At 38.9% G+C, this 24,454-nt stretch overlaps 2 protein-coding genes and 1 pseudogene across 3 annotated transcripts in view; 2 read left to right on the top strand and 1 right to left on the bottom strand.

Moving 5' to 3' along the window:
- METTL9 (methyltransferase 9, His-X-His N1(pi)-histidine) overlaps positions 1-17,001 on the top strand; it is a 39,695-nt gene extending 22,694 nt beyond the window's left edge. The window contains exon 5 of one of the 2 annotated variants that reach the window (XM_063100313.1): positions 16,290-17,001. In XM_063100313.1, coding sequence (XP_062956383.1) covers positions 16,290-16,492 — 203 coding nt within the window. In that variant the 3' untranslated portion in view covers positions 16,493-17,001. Of the gene's footprint in view, positions 1-16,286 lie in introns of both variants that reach the window. The other variant, XM_063100312.1, reaches the window with a different exon arrangement.
- IGSF6 (immunoglobulin superfamily member 6) lies at positions 5,914-16,196 on the bottom strand. The gene is made up of 6 exons (XM_063099611.1): positions 16,130-16,196; positions 10,644-11,003; positions 8,502-8,608; positions 7,655-7,705; positions 7,205-7,285; positions 5,914-6,000 (listed from the first exon to the last, which is right to left on the bottom strand). Exons 1-6 carry the CDS (start codon positions 16,194-16,196, stop codon positions 5,941-5,943), a joined length of 726 nt encoding a protein of 241 aa, XP_062955681.1. The 3' UTR covers positions 5,914-5,940.
- Positions 17,002-19,746: 2,745 nt separating the features above from the next.
- On the top strand, positions 19,747-20,018 carry LOC134379887 (uncharacterized protein C2orf15-like; annotated as a pseudogene).
- Positions 20,019-24,454: the final 4,436 nt, after the last annotated feature.

Genomic DNA, 24,454 nt, shown 5'->3' with positions numbered 1-24,454 from the left:
TGGGGAAGAGAGCAGATAGAACAGATATCCCCTCTCCTATCTTCTCCATTTTTACATTCCTATTGTTGAATGGTTTGTCATGGTAAAAACCTGATTTAAGTACAAATGCCTGTATGTCATGTGTATGTGGCACAGTGAAAAAACCTAGTAAATATTCTCCTTGGTAATTCAGCGGCCTGACCTGCTTTCAGTGCTGTTGCCTGTGTAATTCAGCCTGAGCTCCATCTCTCTGCCTGGCCCTCACAAGCCATCAGGTTGTAAGGCCCCGGCTTCCTGTGTCCTGTTGGGCAGCCCCATGGCAGAACATGAATGCTACTTCCTGGCACAGCAGGAGGTGGAAGAGCAGGGGGAAGAAACATCATTCTAACCATGAATTTTATTTCCTTGTGTTTCTGACACTGAAAATCAAGAGGAAGTCAAACGGGACAAGAGGGTAGTCTCCACTAAGGCTTGAAAACAATCTCCTTGATTGTGGATGTGCAGAGCTGCCTGTGGAGTCTGAGAAGTCTGGCGTGTGCCACACTGCAAACCTGAGACAAGAAGCCTTGTTGCTTTGGGTGACCTTTAGTGACCTATAAATTTTGCAGACTGCTCCACAGCACTCTGTTATTGCTTCCTTTCTCTACGTCACTAATTAGATCCTGATGATTTCCATGTGAAACTCTGTGAGGGCTGTGAGGTGCAAAGTGGTCTTGCTGTTTGAGCCCATGAATTACTGGCCTGTTTTAAGGGTGTCTGAGTATGCTTTGCATATTTAGCTTCATTTATTTTTTAACAGAAAGCAATTGTAGGCGACATGATTACTTGAATAATTTTTTGGATAAATGTCTTGAAATTAAATCACAGCAGTTTTGTTGCTTTGATTAACTTGGAAAAAATGTTTCTAATTTCATTTTATTTGGTTTACTGATCCAGTTTTGGTTAGGAGTTGTTAAATCTAGTGAGGATTATTTTAAACACCAAAAAAAGGAGAGGTATATAATAGAGAAAAGGAAAGTTAGATTGTAAAAATGAAAATTTAATGACATGTTTAATTTTTCAAAATCATAGTTTTTGTAAAACAGTCATTCATGGTGAAATGGTCAAGCAGATTGCAGAAGGGTGTGCCTTGAAGAGTTTCTCATCCACTCTAGTTCCACAATCTTTTTTTTTTTTTTTTTAAAGATGACCGGTAAGGGGATCTTAACCCTTGACTTGGTGTTGTCAGCACCACGCTCAGCCAGTGAGCAAACCGGCCATCCGTATACGGGACCCGAACCCGGGGCCTTGGTGTTATCAGCACCGCACTCTCCCGAGTGAGCCACGGGCCGGCCCCTGGTTCCACAATCTTGTCCAGGTATCCTGAATCTTCTTCAAAAGATAGACCCTACAATTATATGTATGTATGTTAAATATTATTTATACAAGTAAAAGCCCATTATAAATGCTTTTATTGCCTTTTTCCACTTAAATGTGTTTAGGAAGGTATCCCTTGACAGTGCATATGTATCTATATCATTGTCTGGATGGCGAGCAGTGGTATGCTAGAGCTGGCTTCGACTGGCTCATGGGAGCTGATTGTTATATCGATAGGAATTTAGTGAACTGGTTGTTAAACATGGCCATTATTGAAATTGGCTGTGGTGGAAGTATTTATGCCTCGGAAAGTGGCAAACACTGCATATAGCCTCTCTTGGTTGTGAAGCATTTACCTGCACACCACTTAGATGTATGATAACTCCATTTGAGGAGGCCCCTAGTAATGTTCTTTCAGATAACAGCAGTTTGCTTATTATGATGTTAAACAAGAAAAAGTGGACATTTTTATCTGTTTCTGACTTGATGAAAATATTTCTACTTTTTTTTTCTTTTGTGGCTTGCTGGTACGGTGATCCAAACCCCTGATGTTGGTGTTATAAGACCATGCTTTAACCAACCAAGCTAAATGGCCAGCTCAGATCTAATGTCTTTGGTTTTTTTCTTTTTTTGGTGGTTGGTCATTACAGGGAAGTGAATACTTGACCCGCATGTTACAAGGCTGTGCTCTAACCAACTGATACCTGGCCAGCCTGGTGTCTCTACTTTAAATATGATACTATGTTTTGGCTTGAGATTGCTGTCATTTGGCTTGAGATACATGTTTTTTTAATCCTATTTTATCAAGAGCTTAAAAAGTCAACGATTAATATTGAATTTTGTCACCTGAGTTTTTAATGTCTATGGAGATGGCCATATTATTTTTCCTCCTTTGACTTATTAAATTTATAGTTCTTTTCTATTATATATCCACTCTTGCACTTCTGGGCTTATCTTAGTGTTTCATCCACAAAAAAGGGGCTAATGCCTACCTTGAGGTCTGTGGTGAGGATTAAATAATCTAATGTATAAGACAGTGCCCACCTGTGTCTGTCTCCATATTGGTGTTTGATAAATGTTAAATTTATTATATCCTATTGTTACTTTGTTCTTATTTGTGGCTTTATTGAGCATACTTGTTCGCTGTTCTTCAGTTGAAATATTTTTTAGTGTCTTTTATATGTGCCTGAAACTCTTAAAACAATAATCAGAATTTGAAGTCTTCGTTCTACATTTTAACTTTGACTCAAAGTCTCTATGCATTCTCCATCAGTTTATGTTTCTTGATGCCACAGAATCTTACTTAACTATGTGCCTGTTAGCTGGGGGTTTCAGATTCTCTCAAGTCCTTATATGGTATGAAAAAAAATAACTTATTTTGAAAATCCTGTTAAAATCTTTTGGTGTGTGGTTTAAGTGCTGGTATCTAGAGGGTAGGGTATGTAGACACTAGAAAACCTTTCTGTTCATTTCCCTCTTATACTTGTGTTGTAGACTGAATGTTGTGTTCCTCCCAAAATTTATATGTTGAAACTAACCCCCCCGCCATTGTGATGGTATTTGGAGATTGGGCCTTTGAGAGGTAATTAGAATTAGATGAGGTCATGAGGGTCCCACCCTCATGAACGGGACTAGTGCCCTTATAAGAGTCCCAAGAGACCTTGCTTCTCTCTGTTTGCTGCCATGCAAGTATACAACAAAAAGTTGGCAGTCTGCATCTTGGAAGAGGGTCCTTACCAGAACCCAACTGGAACCCTGATCTCAGACTTCAAGCCTTCAGAACTGCAAGAAACAAAGTTCTGTTGTTTATAAGCCACCCAGTCTGTGGTAGTTTGTTATAGCAGCCTGAACTAAGACAAGTTGTTTCAGTATTATTCTCTTTTCATTGTCATGGGAAACTCAAATGTGAACAGAAAGCCATAGCATAATCCTTTTCAGTGAAAATTCTTCTGGGTGCTCAGATAGCAGGAAGATTAGCACCGATAGGGATTCAGTGAACGGTCTTTATGGAGGGGGTGAGAGTCGATGGCTAGGCAGTGAAGTTTGCTGCACATCTCAGCTGAAATGCTGAATGAATGTTTTCTACAGAAACATTGTTCAGTCGCATTCATGTGAAGGCATTTGAGTACCTACTATGTACCAGCTAGTGCTAAGCAGTGGAAATACAAAGATAAATGAGAAATGTGCTTCTAGTGTTAAAACACAGAATTGTACAGAAGATTGTGATAGTGGCAAGATGGTGTGATAAAAAATATGACAAAGTACTGTGAGATTAGGGAAGGAAAGATCTGTTAACTTTTGGGGAAGTTAGGGGAGGTTTCATGTTGGGGGTGACATTTGAGCTGTGTTTGCAGCCTGTGACGCATTGTACCTGGCAGAGGGGAACAGCATATGCAGAAGCATGAGGATGTGGACAAGACGGGTTTGGGGTGGGGCAAGTTCAGTGCAACCCAAGGAGAGTATGCAGAAAAGGCCTTTTACTGTGCAATAGTACAGCACTTGATAGATATGGTTGGCTAGATGGATGAATAAAAGAATAGGTAGTATGTATACACCAGCCACTCTTATGACTTAGGGGAGGAGAACTCCTTTTTTTTGGAAAGTGTATTTCAAATTTCAGCTAACAATCTTTGAAACACAGTCCTTGCTTACATTGGGAAAGGCATATTTTGAATTAAATACTAGTTTATTTTAGGGATTGTGTCTCTTGGTTAGTTACACAAAGAACAATGTATCTTCAGCTCTGGAATTAAGTGCCTAAATGTAATGACTTCCAAAAATGAGAAGTAAATGATTTAATTCAACACTTATTCTATTCACCTAGATGGAATTAGTACTTGCCCTTTTTTTTGGCCGTCTGGCTTCATTAATTTCACTCAAGCTTGTGGTCTCAAAGTTGGGATGTAAACACCTCAGAGAGTATACAAGACAATTTATTTTGGGATATAGGAAGAAAATATTAGCATTTCTATTCATAGTGCGTTTTATGCCATTGTTTAATTTCTATTTTTGTGTATGAGATACAAACATATACACACATACATGCATGTACTATACACACATACAACATACATATACACATGCACTCACACATATATGCACAAATAAAATGAAGGTACATGCTTCCTCCTTTTCCTTTCCCATTTTTCTGGGCACATTGATCAGAAAGGTTTGCTACCACTGATTTTAAGCCTTTGGTGCACAATGCTTTCAAAGGGGTCTTAAAGTATTTTAAAATTCTATCTGGTTTTTAAAAATATGATTCATTTAATCCTAGTTCAAAAGAAACAAACATAATAGGTTGTAATGCATGTTTAATAAATGCACACTTGTGGGTACTTTAGATTTTTTTTTACACTGAAATAGCTTTCAAAGAACAATCAATATCATGTTTTCTTAGTGAAATGGCAATATATTCCATAAATATCTTTGCTGTGCCCAGTACCCTGTCTGATATTTTCCTCCTGAATTGGTTAAAAATCGGTACTGCAAAGGCACTTGTGAAGTCGAGTGTTTGCACACTGCTTCCCTGGTGCTGTGATTTGGCACAACACGGACATCTAGGGTTAGTTGTGGCTTATTTGTTCTGAGGTTTTCTCTGTTTAACCTTCTGCTTTGGATTATGTATATTTTAGCTTTTGTATTCTAATGCTAGTCTCTATTCTTACTTTTCATTGGTAGCATGATTTAAGTAGTTATTTTGCATACCCTGGCAGGAAAATGTGCACGGTATCATCGCCCCATTACAATATCAGATGAAATAATTTTTGTTTCAAGGTACTTTTATTTTATTTTTTTATTGGTTATGAATATTCATGGATACAAAGCTGACCATCCGCTGTCATGTCCAAGATGTGATGGCTAGATCAATACTGGCAGTGTGCCCATTACCACAAATTGCGATTACACCTTGTGTCCCCCACCCAATTTATCCCTGACCTCCCTCCCCCTTCCCTTTTCTCCCACCCCACTTTGTATCCCTAGGTATGTTCTCTCAATCTGCCAAGTCCAAAGCACCACTGTGGTCTTTTTTTCCTTCCCTCCTCCTCTCTTAGCTCCCACTTATGAATGAGGACATGCAGTATTTTTCCCTCTGTGCTTTGCTTATTTCATTCTCAGGATACTTTTCAAAATGAATTTCTCTAACCCAAATCTGGCACTTGCCTTCTTCTTTTTTTCCGTCCCAACTGGTTCTAGTTGTCCCGTCATTTCCACAATCCATAAGCATAACTCTTTCACACATAGTAGAGGCAGGTGGTTTGACTGCGGATCTTCTCAGGGAAGTCATCACACACCTCATATGTGGAATGAAGCAAATGTAGTCGTTATAAAAGTTTTTGAAAATGTTAGGCCGCTTAGAATTTTCCTGGCAAATCAGGAAAGTGTTTTTTACTTGCATTTTGTTGGGTTTCAGTATTTTAGTAATTACTGTTTGTTACATTTTCCCTCTGCTCTGGCGTTCTTCTTTGCAACCAGTTGTCTTTTCCATTTACCTGTGATTGTGTTTTGTTTTTTTTTTTTAAACCTGATTGGCATATGTCCATTAGCACTACCATAGCTTCTGGAGTTGGATTTTCAGTGACTTCATTGAAATTTAAAATGTGTCTATGGTCTTTCGTAGTTGGAAGGTGCTCTTCTGTTTTCATAAGTGTTGTTGTCTTTCTCCTGCAATAGTCAACAACAAGCCACGTTTGAGGTTATGTAACCAATGATGCCATCCTCCAAGCATCATGTGAGCTACTGTGCCATCTTGCATTCTGGGTTCTAAGTACCCTCCCAGTAATCTTAAAGGCTAGGTTACCATTTTTCCTGTATTTAGAGTAGGATTTGGGAACTGAAAAGTAATTTTCTTGTTCAGATGCCGTTGTCAAAGCCCTGTCTGGGAACTTTACAGTTTTTACTTCCATGCCTGCCTTCTGGCTGCTTACCTTTGTCTCTTTGTTGAAAAAGATGCCCAGCCTCATTAAGAAAAACACGTGGACAGGCATTTATAATTATTCAATGTGGAATACTGAAATATGATGGTCTTAGGTAATTAGACCATCGTCTTCCTGTATTTGTATGTACACTGAGGATGAAATAACTACTTGGATGATATTCTTTCCTGAGTAAAAATCTTTTTTAAAAGTTGGATTTAAAAAAGCACACCTCATGTCAGTATCCTGTTGCATCTGCCCTCTTGGCTGCTGATAAGAAGAAAATAGCTTTACTATTATGTAAGTTCATTATTTTATATACATTTTAATTTAAATCTGAGCACTCTGATCGTGCATCAGGGAAACTGAGTATCTGCCCTACTAGCCCTAAGACAGAATCTTGTTGGAAAAGCCCGTTTCTATGCGACTTTAAAGAAACACTGTCACAATGTATTATAGATAATATAGTGGTATTCTTCCTATCACTGCAAGCCCAAAGACTGGAGAAATAGTCATTTTTAAAAATATTCTTAGTGGCATATTTTGTAATGTGAATTTATTTTTGCCTTATCTGTAACAAGTAATTTTTTTCTTCATAATTTGATTCACAAATGTTTGCAACATGCCTACTGCTGCTTGCAAGATTCTACACAAAGTAGCTTTTAGCCCACAAAAACATCTTTGTCTATATTGAAAACATTGCCAGTGTCCAATGTGTTTCTGGAAGTTTCCATGGCACTAAGATCCCAGCCTGGGCTATTTAATATTATATCTGATGTTTTTTGTTTTGTATTTATCAAAGCAGGTTCTATATAAAAGTGCATTTTATGTGAAGTTCTCTTTCAGACTCTTCTAAAGGAAAACATGAATATTGACAGCTCATTGGCAGCTTAATTTTTTCAGTCAAACATGCTTTATATCTTTATTTCATCTTTTTGATATTTTACACTTACAGGTTGCTGGCTTGTTTCCACGTATCTCTTATGGTATAGTTCTTGAGCAATTTCCCGAAAAATGCGCCGGGCACTCTTCTTCTGTAAACATAAATGAGAAAAAGAAATCTCTCTTCTAGGACTCTGAGTGATGATTTCTACACATTATCAGAGCTTTTTCTTTTTTTACTGCCATCAGCTCAGAAATCCACTCCCCCCATCACATCTACACCTACAGTTAAATTTTTTTGTGTTTTGAGTACATTATATAGAATTTATGGTTGAGAACTGTCAAATATAAATCATAGTTTACCACTTGAGATTATCACTGAGTTTCTCAACAGTAGGAAACAGTAATATCTATGGTTGAAAGTTATCTTTATGTTCTCTGTGTTTGTTAAAATATTTCAGATTTGAAATAGTTACAATCAGCCACAATTTAAAAAATATTTTACAGGTATTGGTCTGTACCTTTTGTGAATCTTCTTTTGTTTGTTTCTTTCTTAGAGTGTTAGATTTTGACTGCCAAGGAGAAAAAAAAAGTCTAAGAAAACATTTTATGCACTTACAAGAATTGTGGCAGATATCTCATCAGATTAAACTAATTTAATATTTAAATGCTGTACAATAAGAATTAATAATTTTTATTTCATTTATTTTATTGATAGTTTATTCTATCAATAAACTAATTTAGCAACTCAAACTGATTTTATTGTAGGATTTATAGTAATCCTAATATAATACATGCATACCTCTCATAATATATGCACAGCCAAAAGATATTCTTTCTCTTGGGACTTCTTGAATATTTTAAGGCAGCTTCTAATCACTTCATTAACCCCTTTTTGCCCTTGAAGACTATTCTTAGGGCTTTCGTAGGTAACAGTGATATACCACTCCCACCTCCCTACCCCAAACCCCTGCAGCAGAAAGATAGCAGAGAAGATGGTTCTCTTATTCCTATATTACTGGGCTTTAAAGGAAAAACACTGTAAGTCATATATGCTGGTTAATAATTTCAGTGATGAATTTATGCCTTCTACAGACCTATTCTGCAGGTAGTAGTACCTACACATGCAAAGGAAAATGAACTATTTCTAAGGCTCACAACTTGTAGAGAGATGGAAATTATTTTTGTTCAACCTTTTTTTTTATTTGTTTGTTTTGGCAACTGGCAGGTAAAAGAACCTAAACCCTGACCTAACTGGTATCAGCACCACAGTCTAACCAAATGAGCTACCCGACTAGCCGGAAATTATTCTCCTTATGATAATATTCAAGGCTGTAGGGACATCCAATGCAAGAAAATGGAACTTACTTTGGAGAGGACTATGAAGACCACACATACCCCAGTAATGTAGATAGAGAGCAGTGATAAGAGAGCAGTCAGGAGCCCCTGCAGTTCCTTGCTGAGAAGCTTAGTTTCTTAATTACAAAAACAGAAAAAACATGGTCACTATTCAAGCATATTCTTGCAAATATATGTATAAAGTATAATTGGAATTACATGTTAGAGGTGGAACATGAACTTATGCTGCTTGCCTATTCATGTAAAATTTTGTTCAGGGTCTCTTGATTCAAAAGACATTCAAGTATATGATAACTAAAGCCCATTCATCACTTCTTTAAATGTATTATACCAAAAGTGTTACTCATTTTTTAAAATAAAAAGTTTAAAAAATTTAATTAACCATTTTTCATAATGCTAAGAATCACTTATCTAAAGCATTTTTATCTATTGAAGCTAGATAAACATTTCAAGACAGTTTGTTCAAGGGCATTTAAAATTTCTTTTGTACGAGTGTCATCAAGAGTCTGCTTATGTAGTTAAGATATTTTTGCATTTATTTGTTAATGCTGACACTTATAAGCTTTCAGCTGTTTAGTGTACATAGCTGAATAGTGGTCTGCAAAATGACATGAGAAGTCCATGCATTAAGGATTATAATGCTCACTGCTTACTTAAAAGACAGGCATTGTTATTGTTATATGTGCTCTCCTTCATAACAAAGTTCTGGAAGTAGAATTATTGAATTCATTTTCACATTCTGACTTTCTTCCTCCTTGCAGGATGTGTCCTGTGCTCTAGGGAAGGATCAGATAACATGCCATGTCTCCAAGTACCTGATTATTTAAAGTACAGAATACAATTAGAATTATCTGAATAACCTGTACTTTCCAACGAAATATCCCATGGATGCCTACCTTGTGTACTCAATTTATACACCATATATTTTTATTTGTGAAACTAACAAATTAGCCACATCTGTACAACTTTTTAAAAAATGTCTCAGTGCTAAATTAGCAGCTCTGCAGAAAAGGCAGGAAGTTGCCATGTCTGTCTTAGCAAAACTTGTATTTCTGCTCATGAAGAAGAATCTCTTCATAAAACCTGCAGTTTTGAGACCTTCATCTCTTTACAAGCCATTTTTCCTTTTGACTAGCATTTTTTATAGAAGACTAATGCAGTGAGACCTACAAATCTCCCAAGTTGTGTGTTTATTTTATTATCAGTAGCTAACATTTATTGAATATTTACTGTATGCCAGACATTATTAAAAGTGCTTTATGTATAGTAACTCATTTGTAATTTATCTTACAGATGAGAATAAACTAAGGTTAAATGATATGTGAATATCAAAAGCCTATTAGAACACCCCTGGTAGTCAAAAGCAGGGATTATAATACTAGACAATCTTGGATCCTCAAATTCCTGTTTTAAAACTGAAAGGCTGGTTGATTTTGAGTTCATGTTTTAATGATCTCAGTGCTCATCATACCAGAGTCCTTTTTAAGAGAAGAGATCCAAAAAAGGCAAAGGATTACTGCCCTTCTCTTCCTTCCCCCAGAATCATGTGATTTTTCTCTGAAATTTCTTAATCTTAGGCTACTCCAGGGAATGACTTGGTAAAATGACTATGGGATTTAGCTAGGTTTGATGTCCTCACTTGAGTGAGGAGTTGTCATGGGCTTCAGCTCATTTCAGGAAGCCAGACTGTCACTTTCCATTCTCTGATGTCCAGGTGGAATGGGAAGGGCCAGGGATCCTCTAGTGGCTTCTCTCCAAGTTTGTGTTTATTTTCCATAATGCACATTTTTTTCTGCATCCAATTTATTGGTCATTTATGCTTCTCTAGTGCTTTGTTCTAGGTTTCCCTTTGAACTTGGTGTGTTATGGCATATCACTGTTATACACAGAAAGGAAGAACATGGTTGGTTTCCATCACTATTAAAGTCTGGATATTGACGGGGAATATAGCACCCAGCATACCACTGACTTTGTGTCTTTAGATGCTGGGAGATGAGGTCTGAGTAGTTCTTTAATCCAAACCTCAGGGCAGCTTGTGCTTAGATCAGGACCTTCACTGGCTGGGGTATTAACTTAGCAAATGTATCTAATATTTTCTGCATGTAAGTGATGTAGTGATTTTAAGTGCCTGAGCAAAAGGTGATGACTGACCTCTGACCACCAGGGTAGTCCCTCCTCCAGTTTGCTTAGCTCTCGGTCCCAGTGCTGTAGTAAATGCTATTCCACAGATGTAGATTGCACTGTCATTTAAAGTCACCCTGTTTACAGTGAGGGAGACTTGGTTTTGTGCCAGAGCTTTCCGCACTGTGAATTTATCCTCCTCACTTTTGCATCCGTCCAAGCATAGGTTCTCAGGCTGGTGAGCGCCATAGCGAAACCACAGGCTTGTTGGTTGTTTCGAAGGGCATCCAGCAGTGGAGAAGGTACACTCTATGGTAACAGCCTTGCAAGTGTAGTCCACTTCTAGGTAGCGTGGCTGTATGACAGAGATGGTGCAGGCACCCACAGCACCTGCGGGAGAAAGCAGAGGCGAGGTTGAGCAGCCTCTCAACTCACTTTCCCTGTGCTTCTTTTACTAATGTTTGCAGGTGAGGAAACTCAAACCATTCCTTTCTTTTTCTTACCTTATTCTTGAAACAAACAAGACTCTAAAATAGACACCAGTAATCCTCACTTGTCCTAACTGCCCGTGTTTCTTGACCTTCACCTGCTAGTTTGTGTGATGTCTGGTTACTCAAGGACAGCCGGGAGGCATTCCAGTGGATTCAGCATGAGCAGAGGCAGCAGAATTTCTGGAACCAGAAGTTTGGGTCCAGGTGTACAGTCTTGCCACTTACAAGCTTTTCCTTGATCTTGTGCAGGTCACCTACTCTCTCAGCCTGTTCCTCATCTGCACCCCTGCCTCACAGGAGTGTTGTACTCAACGTGGAAACACAGATCAAAGCTCCTCATGCAAATGTTGCTGCCACAGGCAGAGCACAGGGACAGTAGTGACTTTTTTTGTCTGGTGGGGGTTTGGATGGCTAGGAATTCATGACAATTCACAATTGTTCCTTTGTGAGTCTGGTGTCCCTTTGGGAAACATGATAAAAAGGCAAGATGTGCACCTGTGCAAATGCAGCCCTGGCTTGCCTAAGACATCTCTGATTGCAGAGGCCAAATGAGCCAGCCATGCCGAGTCTAAGCAGGTCTGATTTCTTCCTGGCCCTTGTGCACTTCTTTATAGTGCCTTGTAACGTCTATCTTATTTGATTGACAATATTGTGATAAAGAGCACAGACTTGAGTTCCAGTCCTAACTGCCAGTTCCTAGCTCCATGCTCTCTGTGGCTCAGTTTCCTCATTAGCAAAATGGAGATGGAATTATTGATCTCATGTGGTTAGTGAAGTTTAAGTGAGACCATGTGTAGGTATTTACTTGCCTAAGCCACAGTAAGTATTTAATAAAAGGCAGTTATTGCTGCAGCTGCCGCATGGCCAGTGCTCCTGTTCCCATGGTGTCTGTGCCCATTCTAGAAATGATTGTGGATGTCTGTCCACAAGGTGTTTGCAGAGCTAGGACTGGACACCTGGTCCAGTGCTCTCTCCACCATGCAGTGCTGCTTCTCAAGTTATGGAGACCAGACCCCTCACTTTGGCCTTCTAATCCCAGACATGTGAAGCTAGAAAGCCTGTCAGCTGCTTAGTATTGGTTGAGACAGATTGGAAATTTATAGAAGTTTTCAGTCTGACTTCTCACTGGTTGTATGTTTCCAAGTGGTCTTATTTGTTTGAGTTTGTCCTTATTTGTCTGAAATTGAAAAGTAATCCAAGTGGTCTGGTGCTTAGTAAGTTTTAGACAGCAGCTTTTTTTTTTCAGTTAACCTTTTTTTATAGGTCCTCAGAACAGAAGAGGATTAAAATTAGAATCATGGCATTTGTGATGCAAGTCTATTCTCACCATGTTTTGATTTTGGTATTTGTATAGTTTGAGATGACCTGGGAGCTTTATAGTGACGGGAGAAATATAAACCAGATGAGAGGGTAAAGTCACCTGGAGGAGACAGCAGGCTTCTCAGCCCGTTGGGTATGCGGGGCGCTCAGCATAGTTCGTTTTGCACCTAAGGGGCTGGGATTCCCACGCCTGATAAGTACAACCTCCCGTCTCCTAGTCAGACTCAGTCACCTTAGAAGTACTGAGGAACACTTTACAGCATATAACAATCATTATATCTTGGAAATCTGTCGTGGGATTGGGCCTGCCACAGCACAACAAAGTTAAGCAGTCTTAATCTCAAATTGTCTTTAAAATAAAATTTTTCTGAGGAAGGCTGACTACACACTTTCCTTTAAGAACTAGAGGCACAGGGTAAAATAAGTATTCGTGGCTTTGGAGTTTCATGTCTGAACTTATTTCTGACTTCTCGCAGTCAAAGTGTGAGAGAAAGCCAGTGGCGGCAGTTTCCTGTGAGCGCAGACCTGTGAGGGGGCTGCCCTCCTTTTCCACCAGCCCAGTGACACACTAGCAAAGAGATAGCAAAGAGAGAAGCTCTGATGCTGTGTCACAGCACAGCTGCTCCTCTGAAACTCTGTCCTTTCAGAAGTCTCATATTCTATTGATTCCATCAGATTTCTCTTTTTTTTAAAACTCAGTATCCACTGAAAATGTTGTAAGTTTATCTCCTGAGTGGAGGGAATAAAAAAATCACTTTACTATTTTTAAAAATCAAGTTAGAAGGTAAGTGGGAACTAATTTTTGACACTAAAAAAAGCCTTTTATTGTAGAAAATTCCAGACTTAGGCAGAAGTAGCAGGGTGGCATCATGAACCCCTGCCACTGCCCAGCCCCATGCAGTCTTGTGTCTTAGTTCTCCACCCCCCAGTCCACTGCGCCCAGAGGATTTTAGGACAAATCCCAGACATTTTATCTGCACATCTTTCAGAATATATCTCTAAAAGATAACACTAATTTAAAATAACGCTAATTAAAATAGTTTATAAAAGTAATGTATATTTGTCAGAAAAAAATAGAATATTACCGCAAGTAGAAGCAGCAAGTCACCCAGAGTCCTTTCCCCGAAAATAATCACTTAAAACTTTGGTTTATTTCTTTACAAATGAGAAAAAATTAATTGTAAGAGCTTTTGCCCCCTTCCCTGTCCTATAATCCAAATTTTGTGGGCAAATCTGAGGTTATTAGAACTATAAGAAACACTTTCTCTTTCCTAGAGAAAAAAATGGGTGTTGGCAGAATTTAAAAAACATATTATGGGATGGGCGTTCTCTATAGAAGGAGCCATGGCAGTTCTTAAAAAAACACGTACTTCCTATTTAGAAACGTTCTTTGAGAATATTCAGCAAATATTGTTTAGTGCTCACTATGTGCAGAGTGAGCTTGCTTGTGTGGGAGTTAAGTTGTTGATGACTAGCACATGTGATTTTAAGAAGATTTTTCAACCCTTTGTTTGATGAGGTGTTCCCCAAGGTAGCATAATAGCAAAAGGAATTTTCAAGGTTAATATGAAACTTTGTCTCAGCTATTCTTTCATAACCTATTTCTCTGGGGAAAAAGGAAACTAATCACCTTAGACAATTTCCATAACATTTTACATTTAAAAATTATTCTGTAGGAGTGTAAAATATAAATGCATTAGGCAAAAAATAGCAATTGATTTAAATAAAATGGCAGAGAAAAAAAGAACCTTACCGACATAAAGTAGTGTCAGATTGATTGCCAGGCCGAGAGCAACCTTGCCTCTGCTCACAGTCTCCATGTCTCCATTTCTATGTGTGTCGGGGGACAGGCAGTGGGGAGGTGGGGTGTGTATTTGAAAGAAGTTGGCTTTTTTTTCCCCCAAGAAAGGAAGAACTGAAGAGAGGAACTCTTATTGAGGAACCATAATCAGGAACTTTTTGAAATTGTGTAAAGATGGTTTGTAACCCAGATTCATCATTTTCGCCTGGGGCACATTTCTAAATGTGCTTGTCATTCCCCGCCCTGATTTTACAAATGCTCATAGGTGTTAGATATTTTAAGTGAGATTTCGATTTACACGTATTAGATGTTTTAAGTGAGATTTCGATTTACACGTAGCGCATATTCCCAGGCAAGAATATTGTTTGACAGGTAATTAGCACTTTAGATTTCCAGGGCAGTTCTTTCACTGGTCCTGGGACACCTACTGTGTGCCTGGCTCTGGGCCAGTAGCTGCTGGGAATGGAGAAGCAGAAGGTAGTGTCTTCATGTAGAGACAGGAGAAAAAGTAGTGAACAACACATCCTAGTACCAGGAAAAACTAGTTGTGCCCCAGTTTTTAATTCAGAGAGCCCTTTCTAATGTGTGTGAAGCAGATGTGTGGGCGCTCTGTCCTCTGCTTCCTACCCTCCTCCCCCATGCTTGGAGGCGTGTTCAGTTAGGTTCTGCTTTGTAAGTAGCAGGAACTGACTCAGGCTGACTTTAAGCAAAGGAAATTTATGGAAATGATTTGAGGGCAGCTCCCAGAGTCACTGGGAAGACTGGAGAACCATTTGTGGGCTCCACAGCCAAGAGAAATGTCCTAAATCACACTGTAAAACTGGTCTGCAGAGCACAGTGCTGCCACCAAGCTCTAGTGCCATAAACTGTTGTTAGTACTCTCAACCGCCACCCCGGCTGCTTGGTCTCATTGCACCCCTGTATGTCCCAGAGATGCGACTCACATCCCCACTTCTGTGGGTCACTAGCTCCTCATTCCTGGTCACAGGTGAGTGTGTCAGAGCTCAGGTGATGTGCCAGTGCCTCAGCTGCAAGAAGGCCGGGAAAGCCACTTCCCTAGGCCTTGTCTCCCACCAGGACTCTAGGCAGAGAAATTCACCAGACATAGGAAGAGAGTTCAGTGCTGGGCCTCCGAAAAGAATGAAAAATAGTCCCACTATAGTGTGCTCTTGGTACCTGCTGATTATGTGTTGTCTCATTTAAGGTTATTTTCAATCTGGATTTAGTAATACTTTTAAGGATATGTGTATTTTATAGCACCTAAAAGCACCCTAACATTTAAATGTGCTTATTTTCTTAGTGCGAATTTGAATACTTTACCTAGTCACCTCATTTCCCAGGTGCTGATGCTTATAGATTTGGAAATGAGTGATAGAGGCTTCAGTCACCATTCCAAGAAATGCCAGGTTGAATCATCCATTCTCGTGTTCTACCTCTCTGGTCCTGGAGCTTAATTTTTATGAAATTGTTCTGAAAAATTAGGGAATGGGTCAACTTCCCTTGAAAAACACACTGATGATCTGTTTTTTATTTATAGATTAAAATCCTTCATGAGCCTATTTCATTTTCAGCCTCATAAATCTCTCTAGGTAGTAAGTTGCGTAAGTTTACTACATCAATGGTATTTTCTTGCATTTATCCAAAATCCTCTTTTAAATATTATGTTACTCTTTGCTTCAGTATTCTAGTATTTTAATGGCTAGTTTTCTGAACCCGTTAACCATTACAACCCCCAGTCAGTCGTTAACATAGGGTATGATCTGAAACTGTCAGAGAAGGTCACAGTGTGGGCTTTGGGACCCAACAGACCTGGGATTACGTTTTTTGCTCTGACACTCATTAACTTTGCAAGTTGGGGCAAGTTCCTTAGCCCTTCTGACTCTTCGCTTTATCTCTGAGCTCACCTGCCTCAGGGGTGACCTGAGCAGTGTGAAGAAGGCGAGTCTTCAAAGCATTCAATGCCTGGTGCATGCCAGCTCTGTGGCAAGTGTTGTCCTCCCTTTCTCTTTTTAAATAATGTGTTTGTTCAAGAACTTAACTTCATGTTTTCATTTGTTTTAGTAGGTGGCAAGTGGGAGAAACCATCGGAGATTCTGGAAATCAAGGGGCAGAACTGGGAGGAGCAGGTGAACAGCCTGCCTGAGGTTTTCAGAAAGGCAGGTTTTGCTATTGAGGCTTTCACCAGACTGCCGTACCTGTGTGAAGGCGACATGTACAGTGACTACTATGTGCTGGATGATGCCGTCTTCGTTCTCAGACCAGTATAGACATGTGGAGGAAGAAGTCTTCAGAGTCCACCCAAGAAGCTCCCTCCGTAAGAGGGTCTGCATTCACAGTGATGTGAAGGGAGGACCTTTGGGACTGCCATTCTAAATATCATGTAGGAATTTTAAAAGCCAAAATACTAATTATTTCTTTGTAGTGTGTAAAAGGAATGTTTTTAAGAAACAAAAACCCAACTCTGTGGATTTGTATCAACTCTTTGCTCAGTTAGAGTCACACTTCAATGAAGGTCACACTCCAATTATGATGGGAGATATTTTTTATACTTAATCTCAGTAGGGACTCATTCTCAGACAAAGCAATAGTCATGACTTCATGGAACTAATAAATGGATTGTTTCCAATAAAATGAAGACTGGCAATAATGCTGTCCACTCAATTCCAAATATTGGTTATAAGGTATAGCCACTGATACTCTTTCATATTTAGAAATTCTTTCTGTTATTATTCAAGAAAATGTTTTTAATCATGCTAATAAACTTTTTTGGAGATGACTTTGGCATCATGTTTGAGTTAATATAAGCCCCTCTAGCATTTTTATTGCCTCGGTTTCCGGAGTACCCAATTGGTAGCGTTATGTGAAAGATTCAGACAACTTGAATATGTGGTGAAGGAAGCCTTCAGACTGGGGGGCAGGGGAAATTATTGTCAATTGCAGTGAACACTGAGGCAGTCTAGACACCCCTAAAGAGTCTCATTCAGATATAGTACTTCAGGGACCAACCCTACTCCCCAATTCATTTTGCTTTGAGAAATGCAACATACCCGGTTCTAACCTTGTGATAGCTTATGTCCTACACTCAGAACTTTGTTTTTCTGGACAATCTCAGCTTCCCAGAACTGAAACATTCAGTTGTGTCTTCCGACATAATGCAACCTAAAAATGTTTTAATTCAGCTCCTTACTCTGCACGTATATACCTCTTTCCTAGAACTTGGCTTTTCCTGAAATCCTTAACTGAGTTTATTACTAGCCAAGAATATGGGTTGAAAAAGACTGTGTAATACTCATGCATTCTAGAATCTGTGCCTCCAACCATAAACACAGAAATGTTGCAATAGAAGAATTCATTAGCAAGATCAGTAATCATTGCGGATATTCCAAAGAACAGAGCACTTAACCCAGAATCTAAAATCTCAGTAATAACAAGAGATGCCGATTTGAGATTGTGGTTGTTAACAATATGTTATTCTCACAATTTTATTTCTTTTTTCATTCAGGTGTTTCTTTAAGTATTCTCATTTATATGCTCATAGAACTCATCAAATCAACACATTTACTGCAACACCTCGGTATAAAGGAGAATTCAAGCCTTGAGAAGATTACTTTATTATTCATTAGGAACAACATTCCCACATCCTCACACCAATATCTTCCACTGTTATTGTGTAGTCATAATAAGAGTTGGGTTATGTGATTTATGCAAAATTGTTATTGGTGTGTTCTAATGATTTTTTCCAGGAATTCAAGTAAGTGAAGTACAAATACTTAGCACCCTAGATTGTAAAAATAGAAAGAGGAAATGAGTAAACTTAATGTAGTTCTTGTACAGCTGAGTTTTGCTTCTTTATAAACTGTCTGTCATAATCAGGAGTTGCCGTTTAGACTGTTGAACAAGAGTGATGGAGTGATGGATGTTCAAGAGGCAGGTTGCCCCAAAGTGTTTCATAAGTTTCAAGTTGAGAATTAATTTGATAGTCTATTTAAAAAAAAAACACAACTCACAAACTTTCTTTACCCAAAAAAGAAGAGAAAGCACATACATTTATGCATTTTAAAGACAAAAATAGTTTCTCAAGAAAATCTGAGGTTTTCTGAAGACCAGCTTATAAAAGTGCCATTTTATGGTGAAAATTGAAATCAGCAAATGCACTCACATTTTTCTGGTCTTGAAGGTCTTGGTGGTGTGTCACCGTTACGCTAGGTGGCAGTGTTGCTTACTGAGTGTCAATGGTTCCCCCCCACCAATGGAATCATGTTTTTTTCTCCAAAGTACAATAAAGCTGCCTTCTTGTCTGCACCATTCCTCGTGTAAGTGCTTCATATCAAGTTAAGGTTGTGCTAGAGAAATTAAGAGCTCTATTTGTGGTCAAAGCAAGCTAACCAAATGACCTTACAGGTCGGAGCAGAAAGGAAATGCAAGCTGCACCTGTGAGTCCTAGCTCCTTGCACCTGTGTGATAAGCCCCTGGTGAGTTCAGAGCACTGATTCCAAAGAGGGGAAGGAAAGAAGGTACAGTACCCTTAGTCACTTCTCCCTTGTATGGAGTAAAAGCGATACTGTATTTTCCACCATCCTGTATGACCTGTCATCAGTCTTTACATAGTTGACTTTGAATGAAAAAATGTGCATTGGGAAATAAAGTAAAACTTAAAAATTGTCCTTCTGAGTAAAGCTTTATTTTCACTTAATTGAGTGTAGTATGAGGGTACTTCAAAAAGTTTGTGGGAAGATTCATACTATTTTTTTTTTAATTCTATTTTTTCCATGAACTTTTTGAAGTACCCTCGTATTTAAGGGACTCACAGCGAAGCAAGTGTTTTCATCAATTGCTTCCCACCACTTGGTTGCTGGTAGAGGTGTTCCATGATCTTTTTTCCTCTAACAATAACATTCATCATGGGCTTCGAGTGGAAAAGTGACTTGCTGTGTTTGTGCAGATTGGGCTCATAATTCACTTGAAATAATCAAGATGCTCACAAACTTACAATGAAATTATCAGATATGAAATAATAAATTGGCAGAGGAAGTTCCACACTGTCTACATCTACGAAACATTTGTTTGAATCATTCTGGACCCATGTTCCGTGAACCAGTTACTCTCCAGAGCTGCTCTTGCCAGGTGCTGTTTTGAGGGAGGCTTCCAGGTCCGATCCTCCTGCTGCAGTCTCATGGGAGTGAGTCAGCCTATCCGGATGACATAGATACTAGGCTTTTACAGCAGTCCCCTGATGATCCTGATATAGTATAAACCTATGCATTTCAAAAGTAACCTCACATTTGAGGAGACCAACAATTCCTGTTTAGCCAGTGCTTCCTATCATGTGATGTTCCTGAACATATCCAGGTCCAAATTGCAGCTCTGTCATGTTCTATTGGTCATTTATTTATTCCTGCACCTGGGTGAGATCGTTTTCGTTACTTTGACTTTGTAGCGTATTCTAATGTCTGTAATGAAGCTGAAGAAACTACTTAAAAAGGTAGCTGCAAACTACTTTGATATTTGCTCAGCTTTCCCCATGGGATTTTCACTTAGTAAATCTGCTACTCAGGTATCTGCTATGCATATGGATTCAAAAGTGGGTGATCACTTAATGTGAGGGACTGAGAAAAGCAGGTTGGAACCAGTGACTCAGTTACTCCAAACCACCAAGAAAATAAGATTAGAAGACATAAACCAAGAAAACTTTACAAGGATTGAAGAGATTGGCACAGGACCTCTTTCAGAGAAAGCCTTGGGTTCAGTAGTGTATGTTAAAGTGATGGGATAGAAATGATAGATGTGGAATGAAGTAATTTGCACGTATTACCAAAGAAACCAAAAATTGCTTTTGGTTAAGGGGGTATTGAAAGAAAGCTTAATCTTATTAGGAAAATATAGCAAAATGAAGGCAGACTATTGCTTTATTTTTCACCATTTATGAATCATCTCAGACTACATTTTTTGATGATGCATATTCAAAAGACAATTGCTTTAGGGAGGAAAAGCCTTCCAAAATTCAAAGCAGATTTCTCTGATATATTCTATCCTTGTTTAAAACGAGAGGTTTTTTTAGTAACAGTATTTGAATGGCACCAAAATATTTTAATTTTAATGTATTTTTTTAACAAGTGGGGAAAAAAATGTCCAAGCAGTTTGACATCAGTATTTTACATTTATTTCTGATGTAACAGTTTTGTGTGTTACATTTCAAGTTTGAGATTTTGCTTAGGGTACTTTCTCTTCCTACATTTTACATTTCTGTTCTGTAAAAGATTGCTGCAGATAAGCCCTATAAAAGATCAGTGATCTGCATATCTTTAGAAGTATTTCACATTTTAAATCTGCCTTTTAAGACTGCTTTCCCACCATGTTGAATCAATTTCAGAGTTAGAAGAGAGTTCTTTAATAGTTTAATAGTGTAACAGTTTATCTTGTAGGTGATACCATTTTATAGCACTAATCCTTAGTATAACAGCCTAGTGTTAAAAAACCTTATTTTATATACCAGTTATTTTAACAGTTTACTAGTTTGAAACAGCCGCATTATCTCAGGAAATGTCAGGTGGAATTAAAATCATTTGTGTCTGGAAAAAAAAAGAAAACATTTGTTTGTGATCTAAATGAAAAAAATGCACACAGAATCATTAAGGAAGTACTATTGCAATATAAAATTCACAGCCTGCCTTTTTGCAACTACTTGATGAGAATCACCAGGCAACAGCGAGTAGACAATAATGATTGAGAATTTCACATCCACAGTAGATATTCATATTTTGCTGTTTTTATCAGGTTTTCTAATATATTTGTGTTGTCGTCTATGTAGGAATTGATTCTAACTTAGTTGTAGTTTGCTTTTTAAAATTTTTAAGTAAATTTATTTTGGAATAATTTTAGATTTATAGAGATCTTGCAAAGATAGTACAGAGAGCTTCTGTATATCCTTTAATTAGTTTTTCCTATGAACATATAATCATGGTATGTTTCTCAAAACTAAAAAATTAACATTGTTGCATTATTATTAATTAAACTCCAGGCTGTTGAGATTTTGTTAGTTTTTCCACTAATGACTTTTTTCTGCTCTAGGATTCAGTTCAAGATACCACATTCAATTTAGTTGTTTCCTTTTTAAATTTTAGTGTTTTTTCTTACAAGTTTTAAATTGTAGTAAAACCGTAACATAAACTTAACTGTCTTAACCAATTGTAGGTGTACAGTTTAGTGAAGCTCATTTGTGCCATTGTGCAGCCATCACCACCACCCACCTCCGCGACTCTTCTCGCAAAACTGAAACTCTTCACCCATTAAACAATAACACTCCATTCCCCCCACCCCAGCCCCTGGCAACCACCATTCTACTTTCTGTCTCTTTGATAACCATAGTACATCATATAAGTGGAGTTATCCAGTATTTGTCTTTTTGTGACCAGCTTGTTTCACTTAGCATTATCTCGTCAAGTTTCATCCATGTTGTAGCGTGTGTCAGAATTTTCTTCCTTTTCAAGGCTTAATAGTATTCTATTGTACTAATACTAATATTGTAGTAATTACAATTTTTACTGTAATATTACCTTGGTTTATTAATTTATTAATTGTAATATTACCTTGAACTACTTCCTCCTTTTAGCTACTGTGAATAATGATGCTGTGAACATGGGTATACAAATATCTTTGAAGACCCTGCTTTTAATTCTTTTGGGCATTTACCCAGGAGTGGAATTGCTGGATCATATGGTAATTCTATTTTTAACCTTTTGAGGAATCACCGTGCTGTTTTCCACAGTAACTACACCATCCTACATTCCCACCAACAGCGTACAAGAGTTCCAGTTTCTCCACATCCCCGCCAATGCTCATTTTCTTTTCTTTCTTTTTTTTTTTTTACTTTTTAAAAATGTATATTTATTTTTGTGGGGTACAGCGTATTATTTCAATCCATGCATATGATGGCATTACAGTTTATTTTTTTTCCAAGTACAGAATCATTTAATACTAAGTACTTTTCTTTCTTTTTTTTGATGGTTTTAGTTACATTTTTATTTTTTTAATTTTAAAAAAAAAATTTAAATTTTAATTTATCAATATACAATGTAGTTGATTTTCGTGTCCCTTTACCAATTCCTCCTTTCCCCCTCTCTCCTCCCTCCCCGTTTTTTGTTTTTTTAATAATAGCCATCTTAATGGGTATGATGTTATATCTTGTGGTTTTGATTTGTATTTCCTTAATGATTAGTGCATCATTTGCTTTCATAGTACAGTTTGTTTGGTATGTGGCTTCATTTACTAGCAGATGGTTCAGAGCAGTTTGCTATCAATAGTGGTATCACAGAATTGGAATCAGTACTCACTGATAACAAAATACTACTTTTTCACTATGAAATTTTGTAATTTTGGAGAGTCGGGAGAATATTATTGCATAACTAGAACTTAAGATTTCCCTCTGGGTTTTGGAGTCACTATGCCATATTCATATGAATCAATATGTTTTTGTTACAAAGTCACTTTAAAATTACTTTCAATACATGTAAAATGAAGAGTAAAACTCCTCCCCACCCCCCAAATAAATGACTATGCAAGATTGGGATCTTACATACCTGCAGTTCTTAAATTCTGGAAAATAATTAAGAAAGATAGAATTCCAAATGCTGTTCTGTCGGGTCCACTGCTGGCCGACCGGAACAGCACCCTTGGTGGGCTAGCAAATTGCCCGGATTCCTCTTTCCATCCGGTCCCCTTTGGGAGGAGACAGGGGAAGAGAGCCGTGAAGAGAGGTGAGCACAGCCGCCGGCCCCAACCAGCCCGTTAAAGGACACTCAGATGCGGAGGGGGTTCTGTCGAGCAGTTCCGTTTATTAGCACACAAGCACTTGCTTTTAAAGGCAAATGGGGAAGGGAGGTTTTTACATCCTCCAATCAGCTTAAGGGTTACAAGAGCATGCATCCTGTCTCAATGCCTAGCTATTGCAATCACACAGTCTTTGCGAGCACAGAAGCATGTATTTGGCCAATAAGGGCTAAGGCAAGGTTCCCGCAGACACCCCCATCCTACTTCCTCCCGGTGCTGTCTTAGGCTGCCACGTTAATACGCCCTTGTGGGCCCATAATAGTGCTGCTTGTAATGTCATTTAAGGTGGCGTTAGTTTTTAAGGCCCGACATCTCCCCCTTTTTGTTTTAATAAGGCAGCTGGAGGCAGCTAACCTTCCCAGCCTCGCCTCCATTCCCTCTGGTGGCTGTGCCTGTCTTAGGTTGTTTCCCTCTGGAAATCTTACCCGTCATTGACGGGTAAGCCCCCCACTCCAGCCAAGCTGGGGCGGGGCAGAGCCTTACAGATTGGTGTTGATTTTTTAAAGGGCCATATTGACCCAAGGGCTGTCAGGGCTTTCATTATGGGCCACCTCCTCTACCACCTGGGTGAGCATTACGAGAGAAGTGGTGTTGTGCCTTATAAGGGACACAACCTGGTGAATGGCGCAAGGCCCCAAGATGATTAAGACAAGGAAAATGGCTAGGGGGCCTGCCAGGGAGGACAGCAGGGTGGTGAGCCATGGGGAACTTGAAAGCCAGCTTTGGAACCAATTACTATTGGCTTCATGTTCTTTTTTTGCTTTTCTAATCCTCTAAGCTTAGCTAGGGAATCCTTGACCACTCCAGAGTGGTCGGCGTAGAAGCAGCACTCTTCTTTGAGGGCAGCGCATAATCCTCCTAGCTGTAAGAACAACAGGTCTAGTCCACGTCGATTCTGTAAAACAACTTCAAAAAGTGATGTTAGTGATTTTTTAAAAATGTGATACAGACACCTCCAAGCGGCCAAAATCTATGTACACTGCCTCCCTAAGGGAAGCTATCTGTTGATGTGTCAAGGCTATTCCGGCGGTCCCGGTACCCGCTCCAATAACTCCCAAGAGGGAGCTGATGGCCACCGCAGCTGCCCCTGCGGCTTGCTTGTTTCAGGTCCGCTCATTTCGGGTTTTGGGGGCGGTGAGATTCGCCACAGTGCTGCCAAAGGGTTTGTTGGCACCTTCGCAGGAACCTTTGCCAAGGACCCGTGGGAAGGTGAGTCTGGGGTTGGTTTTATTGTGGTAACGTACACATTGGCTAGCGTTTACACCTAGCAGAGTGGCATTGGGCAACGCTACTGCTTGATTTATTTCTGCCTGCACATGGCACTCTTCTTTAAAGAAGGCACAGAACTTGATGAACAAGTTTGAGGGGAGGACAGCCTTACAGAGCATTTTCCAATCTTGGGT

The sequence above is a fragment of the Cynocephalus volans genome, chromosome 6 (genome assembly GCF_027409185.1).
Source record: "Cynocephalus volans isolate mCynVol1 chromosome 6, mCynVol1.pri, whole genome shotgun sequence".
NCBI lineage: Eukaryota > Metazoa > Chordata > Mammalia > Dermoptera > Cynocephalidae > Cynocephalus > Cynocephalus volans.
The sequence above is the reverse complement of the archived record's forward strand: the minus strand, read 5'-3'. Positions and strand labels throughout refer to the sequence as shown.